Genomic DNA, 7312 nt, shown 5'->3' on the forward strand with positions numbered 1-7312 from the left:
TTTCCCAAAAAAAAAAAAAAAAAAAAAAAAAAATCTGCAAATGGCCTTGTTGCTAAATTGTATCAAAAATAAAATAAAAAAAGTAAATAAAATCTCTCCAACAAAACCGCTCATCTTTATTCAACTCTTTTTGCACTTGATGAAATCTTAACATTTTACACGATTTAGCACAAATTTGAATAGGGTATCTTAATTATTCTGGAATTCAAGCACATTTCTCTTGCCCGGGAAAAGTTTGTATGCAAAATAAATTCTGCAGCAAACCTCCGCACCGCACCGTGTTTATCTTACGTTTGTTTTCAAAGTCACCATGCAGAAATCAGCAACTTCGTCAAGAATAAAATGACGAAGAAGACGCCAGCCGTAGAAGAAGAAGGAGGAGGAGAAGGAGAAGAAGAAGAAAAAGAAGAATGAGAAAGCGAAGGAGGAGAAGAAGAAGACCAAGAAGAAAATGAGGAAAGCGAAGGAAGAGTAGACGAAAGAGAAGAAGAAGAAGTCTCAAGTAACAGCCAAGGTGTTTACCTCACGTTTGTTTTCAAAGTCACCATGCAGAAATCAGCAACTTCGTCAAGAATAAAATGACGAAGAAGACGAAAGAGAAGAAGACGCCGACCGAAGAAGAAGAAGGAGGAGGAGGAGATGGAGAAGAAGAAGACCAAGAAGAAAATGAGGAAAGCGAAGGAAGAGTAGACGAAAGAGAAGAAGAAGAAGTCTCAAGTAACAGCCAAGAACCAGCAACTTCATCAAGAATAAAATGACGAAGAAGAAGGAAGAGGAGGAGGAGAAGGAGAAAAAAATAAACACGAATGAAGAAGAATGGCAGGTGCTTTCCTTCATTTTTGTTGTTATATTTTTATTAAAAACTTTCACAAACTTTTGAATACTAGGTAGTTGATGATATTTTTTCTCTAAAAGACTTTTTTACTCTTTTTATTATAAGAATGATAATAGTAGTAATTTAGTTGCTGCTGCTTCTCTTGATAACTCTAAATGCAGGTGATGCCAGTTCGTTAGGGAGAAATTGAAAAAAAAAAAAAAAAAAAAAAATTCCAAGTTTTTCCCCCCCCCCCCCTTCTTCTTCTTTTCCCCCTTTTTTTTCTCCTTCCTCCTTCTCCTTCTTCTCCTCCTTCTTCTTCTTCTCCTCCTTCTTCTTCTCCTCCTTCTCCTTCTTCTCCTCCTTCTTCTTCTTCTCCTCCTTCTTCTTCTCCTCCTTCTCCTTCTTCTCCTCCTTCTTCTTCTCCTCCTTCTTCTTCTTCTTCTTCTTCCCCTCCTTCTTCTTTTTTCATTTTCTAGGCGAGATTTTTACTATCTGCCATTTTTTCCCTCTTTTTTCATCGAATCTTCCATCGTAGGTTTTCTTCTTTCTTTTCACATTATGTGAAAATTCAATCACATTCTTGATCGCAAAGAAGTGTGTGCTCCATCAGCTTGACCTGATTCTGGTGCCCTAAGCAGTCCTAACAAAGAAAGAAGTAAATTTTAATTTTGAAGTCGATTATTTTTCAAGAGGTTTGATGGGGGGGGGGGCTAAGATCTTACCGTCCCGAAAGGGCTACATTTGTGACGTAAAAATCATCCATAGCCTTTGGGGATCGTAGAGGGGGCATTTTTCTTAGAGAGTTCTTACTGAACCGCTAAGTACTCCTTTTGCCATCAACTTAACCCAAGTATCTCCCCCTATCTTCCAGGATGTCGTGACGGCGTCCACACGGTCACCGTGAGTCCTCGAAGTCGCTTCCCCACCACCCACCAAATTCTAACCAGGCCGGACGTTAGCTTCGTCACGGACTTGTCCATCTCCCCCCAGTCCCTACACATGGCCACGGTGTCCATTTTGAGTCCAAGTGTCCACATTTGGGACCTGGCCGATCTTCGGGTCATTCACCTTATCAAGCTGTTCTCGGCGCCTAACTATTCGGTGCGGTGGTCACCTAGTGGCCTCCACTTGGCGGTCGGTGAGTACAAATAACGTCGAAATGGTGCAGAAACAATAAAATTATCTTTTGCGGATAGTCTTTTTTATAAACCAAAGTGGGATCCATTATTTGATAAGAGTCTAAAACCACAATAAATTATAAAGAAATTTACCTTTACTAAGGCCAGCCAGTCATTACCAGGTACGCTTGATCAGGTTAACCTGATAGTGTGTATGTTCATCAGGTATACCTGATAGTGAGTGGTTGGCCTAATTAAATCATGGTGTTCAAAGAGACAATATTCTGTAGTCGGACCTTTTCAGCCGCACCTGTCAGGTCTACCTGATAGGTGGCTGGCCTAATAAATCATGGTGTTCCAAGTGACAGAAAATTCTGTAACCGATTTTGCTGCACCGTTTCAAATGTGTATTGCAACTGTGTATTGCAAACGTAACGACTTATCCGTTGCACCGTTTCAGCCACCACCGGAGTTTCGTTCAAGTTCTACAACCTGCTGGACTCTAGCTGTAACAAGTGGACTTTGCCCCCCCGAACTGGTCCGATACGTGGCCCTGATTAAACTCGATGAACCAAAATCCAATTAAAAAATTCCTTTATGCGAATTTTTCCTTCCAAAATTTCGTCAAAATCTAACAAACCGTTCAAGGGTTATGGTAAAGCAAGTATTGTGTACTTGGATCTATTGTGTACTTGGTAAAGCAAGAATTCACTTCGCTAGTTGAATCCACCACTGTATTTTCTCTCCCTCTCTCTTTCTCTCTCTCTCTTCTGGTTTCTTTTTCCCTTTGGTAACTATTTTCTCGTCTCGTTGACAAAGTCTGGACATTCTTTCTTGTGAAACGAAGCAACAAAGAGAATGTGCGAGAGAGAGAGAGAGAGAGAGAGACAGAGAGAGAGAGAGAGAGAAATAGAGAACGAGAGAAAGAGAAAAGAAGAAGAGGAATTCCTTGCATGGCGACTCTTGGTTCAATCAGAAATTCATGTCAACACTGTCCAGAACTTTGTGATGAAAAATAGAGAGAGAAAGAGAGAAAAGAAGAAGAGGAATTCCTTGCATGGCGACTCTTGGTTCAATCAGAAATTCATGTCAACACTGTCCAGAACTTTGTGATGAAATTAAAATCCATGCAGTTATCCTAAAGGACTTTCTTCAACCACGAAACGGGAAACAGAGTTTCTTCAAATACGAATAAAACCGTTGGAATATCAATTCACTAACGGCCAATGTCGTTGCTTGCTTTGGAAAGACTGGGATTTTTCGGCACAGTTGTATCCGACTTTCAGTTCAGTTATTCTTTTTGAGAATCTGAGATCACAGCTTTGAATTATCAGTTACTGGGATCATTTCCACATAAACAAACCCTAGAATTTTGTCAAGCTTCTGTTTTAAATCACCATTCACCAATGAGTTTTGTTAAGGTATCCCCAAAAAATTCTGAGTTTTGGTCTTCAACTTCAATCATTTTGGTAGAAACTCCTAATCTGGTTTGATCTACGAACTCTCCATCATGAACAACACAGGATTACCGGCAGCCCTGGTAGACAATGCTATCGTAAGCATAGCTCACCCCGGACAAAGTAAGGAGTTGATAGAGAGGTTGGAACCTCGGCTGAAAAGTCTGCCCGAAATTTGGCTGAATCACCTTGGAAACCGGTTGGAAGGATCTCACACTAATCACGTTGAGGAGGTAAAGAAATTCGGTACTTGTGCAGAAGTCACGTCCGTGGAATATTGCGACCAAAGGAACTGGCACAAACGAGCAGTGACCAGTGTTATTATAGGGTTGGGTTAAATGCGAGAAGGAGTTTTCACAATTAGAGCAGTGATTAGTGTTATTATAGGGTTAGGTTGGATACAAAAAGGAGCTTTTCTTTTCCACGGACGTGACTTCTGCATAATTACCAGAAATGCTTGTAAGCAAGTAGTTCGCGTGTTCGGTTCCCGCGGATTTATCTTAAACAGATAAGTTTCGTTCTCGGGTCGACTGGCTTTCTCCTACCCCGTCTTTCTTCTCTCTTCGTTTTCGCAAGTTTTCGCAGTCTTAATAGTGAACATTTCCATAATCGATTTTCGAAGAATCGATACTTTCGTTTCGATTTCCCATCCCTACTGAGTAGGATTTCACGTCCACATGTCAATCGACATCAATGATCGACCCTAGTCTGAACTCAGATCAAACATTGGTGAGAGCACACATTTTTACCATAGAATTTACCAGTTGTCTCCTTCACTAAACCGAATTCTTAAATCCCTCAGCCCAATCAGCTCAACTCCATACACAAAAAGACCACTCTCAGGCTTAGGTGTAAGAGTAAACAGCCCCAAGGATGGGCTGTTTGGCTAGGGGACGTTAAACAGAGAGAAGACTAGCGTCTGGCTGTGAGACTATAAACAGGGAGGAGAACAGCTAACCCTAACCAGCCTAGCTAGCTGGCAGCTCCTCAAAGGGTTCTCTCTGCTTTTAAAAGACCAAGTACAAGTCCTCACAATGGTTGACTGCGGTTCAGGACGAGCCAGCCAATTTAACATGGCAGTTCCTCTGCTTTTAAAGACCAAGTACAAGTCCTCACGATGGTCGACTGCGGTTCAGGACGAGGGAGCCAATTTAACATGGCTAGAGACCATCACCCCGGTGTATAGCAGATACAAAAAGACATCTTTTCTTTATTCTGCTACCTCACGATGCTTGACTGCGGTTCAGGACGAGCGAGCCAATTTAACATGGCTAGAGACCATCACCCCGGTGTATAGCAGATACAAAAAGACATCTTTTCTTTATTCTGCTATCGCCATTCGGCGAAAGCTAAAGCCGCTACAACAACAACAACAACAAGGATGGGCTTATACGAATCTTATTCCTCAGCCCAACCAATCGACACTCGACCACGAAAACTCCTCTCAACTACAACAACAACAACAACAACAACAACAACAAGGATGGGCTTATACGAATCTTATTCCTCAGCCCAACCAATCGACACTCGACCACGAAAACTCCTCTCAACTTCTTCTCCTCCTCCTTCTTCTTCTTCTCCTTCTTCTCCTCCTCCTTCTCCTCCTTCTTCTCCTCATCCTTCTCCTTCTTCTCCTCCTCCTTCTTCTCCTCCTTCTTCTCCACCTCCTTCTTCTTCTCCTCCTCCTCCTCCTCTTTCTTCTCCTCCTCCTTCTCCTCCTCCTTCTCCTCCTCCTCCTTCTTCTTCTTCTTCTTCTCCACCTCCTTCTTCTTCTCCTCCTCCTTCTTCTTCTTCCCCTTCTACTTTTTTTCATTTTCTAGGCGAGATTTTTACTATCTGCCATTTTTTCCCTCTTTTTTCATCGAATATTCCATCTTCCATCGTATGTTTTCTTCTTTCTTTTCACATTATATATGTGAAAATTCAATCACATTCTTCATTCTTGATCGCAAAGAAGTGTGTGCTCCATCAGCTTGACCTGATTCTGGTGCCCTAAGCAGTCCTAACAAAGAAAGAAGTAAATTTTAATTTTGAAGTCGATCATTTTTCAAGAGGTTTGATAGGGCTAAGATCTTACTGTCCCGAAAGCGAAGAGAGAAGGAAGACAGGATAGGAGAAAGCCAGCCGTTCCGATAAGGTTCGTTCAGGACGAAAAAAAATGCTTGTCACAAAATTCCGTTGTCGTTTCCCTATTGAACTAGTGAAGTGAACACCTTGCTCCTTGCTAGTGTTTAACAAAATCAGAGGTCCCCACTTCAATGAAACACCCTGTATCAAAAACTAGCTCTCTGGACTTTAGCAATTTTTCCCCCGGAACAAAATATGTGAAGAATTCCCGGGCAAGAATGTCGAGTTTCCATTATTTAAGCTCTTTTTTTTTTCCATCGGACAGGATTCATAAATTACACCAAAACTTAAACCCTTATCGATCAGTGGCGTGGGAAGTGACGGGGGACTGGGTTTCATTAAACTGAAGAACTCACTGTGAAACTGGGTCAGGGCCATATTTAAGTGGGGGGGAAGGGGTTCTTTACTTAGGTCAGACTCTGGGAAATGCCCCGGGCGAAAAATGCACACTTCCCCCGACACACAATACCGGCTTGAACCCCGAACTGGTCCGATACGTGGCCCTCGTCAAACTCGATGAACCAAAATCCAATTGAAAAATTCCTTAATGCGAATTTTTCCTTCCAAAATTTCGTCAAAATCTAACAAACCGTTCAAGAGTTATGGTAAAGCAAGTATTGTGTACTTGGATCTTAGAATTCACTTCGCTAGTTGAATCCACCACTGTATTCTCTTGACCTTAACTCCCTCTCTCTGTCTCTCTCTCTCTCCCTCTCTCTCTCTTCTGGTTGCTATTTTCTCGTCTCGTTGACAAAGTCTGGACATTCTTTCTTGTGAAACGAAGCAACAAAGAGAATGTGCGAGAGAGAGAGAGAGAGAGGTAGTGAACGGGTTGAGAAATAGTCGCGTGTACTGTATGGACTGGAAACCTTTCAGTCTGAGCATGGTACTGGGTGAGTGATGGAAAATTATTACAGTCGAACCTGAATAAAAGAGAAAATCCCCGTCGAACCTCGATATAAGAGAAACTGGATATAGGGGAAACTTGGATATAAGAGAAAAAAAGGGTGGTCCCCTGGATTCTCTTATATCCAGGTTCGACTGTATTTCCGTGTCCGTGAGATAGGCAAAGCACCTGTTTCAAGGCGTTGGAAGGATTGGGATTTAAAACCCTTTGGACGCGAGGACACACCCCATAGGGTAATTTGAGCTGGTTTGGGGTTGGGCCATGATCTCAAGACGCACTGAAACATCAACTCCCAATACCTGATCGGCCAAAATTTGTTTGAGTCTGTCTTGAGAGCGAAATCGTGTTTGAGCGATTGGACTGAGGGTATAATCCAGTGGACTAAGGACTTAATTCAGAGGACCTAGGGCTAAATTCAGTGAACTAAGGGCTGAATTCTTTGGATTGGACTAAGGGTAGTCTTTGTTAGAATACACTTTTGGTTGACGATCAAATAATTTACTTTTTGCCTTTTACTCACTATAGTTTTGGAATGCGGCCTTGAAATAATTGAACCCTAAATATACATAAATCATTTCCGAATGGTTATAACCTAATAACGAAGTTATGGCCAAATGAAAACCGTCTACTGACGGACCCTCTGTTTCTGTTCCTCTGTATAATTATGTTCCTGTTTGTTAGAAGTTCTGACAAGATATCGCATCTTTTGGATACCGTCGCGACTGACTGAACATCTCATAAAAAGTTAATAATCCCCATTTCTCCCCAAACAGGTTGGATTCAATGGTGGTCATCGGGGAGAGCCCAACACAACCAATCTCGACAACTACGCCAACTTCACCGCAGAAAACACTGGTCCAAACTCTACATCAAGTTTCTCAGGTGG

General features: G+C 41.9%; 1 protein-coding gene across 1 annotated transcript; it reads left to right on the plus strand.

Moving 5' to 3' along the window:
• Positions 1-1688: 1688 nt before the first annotated feature.
• Positions 1689-2496, plus strand: LOC103521560 (the record flags this gene model as incomplete). Its single annotated transcript, XM_008486671.1, has 2 exons — positions 1689-1955; positions 2396-2496. Coding segments are annotated over 2 exons (368 nt in total), but the record flags the coding sequence as incomplete, so codon positions are not given.
• Positions 2497-7312: the final 4816 nt, after the last annotated feature.

The sequence above is a fragment of the Diaphorina citri genome, unplaced genomic scaffold (assembly GCF_000475195.1).
Source record: "Diaphorina citri unplaced genomic scaffold, Diaci psyllid genome assembly version 1.1 scaffold5474, whole genome shotgun sequence".
Lineage (NCBI taxonomy): Eukaryota > Metazoa > Arthropoda > Insecta > Hemiptera > Psyllidae > Diaphorina > Diaphorina citri.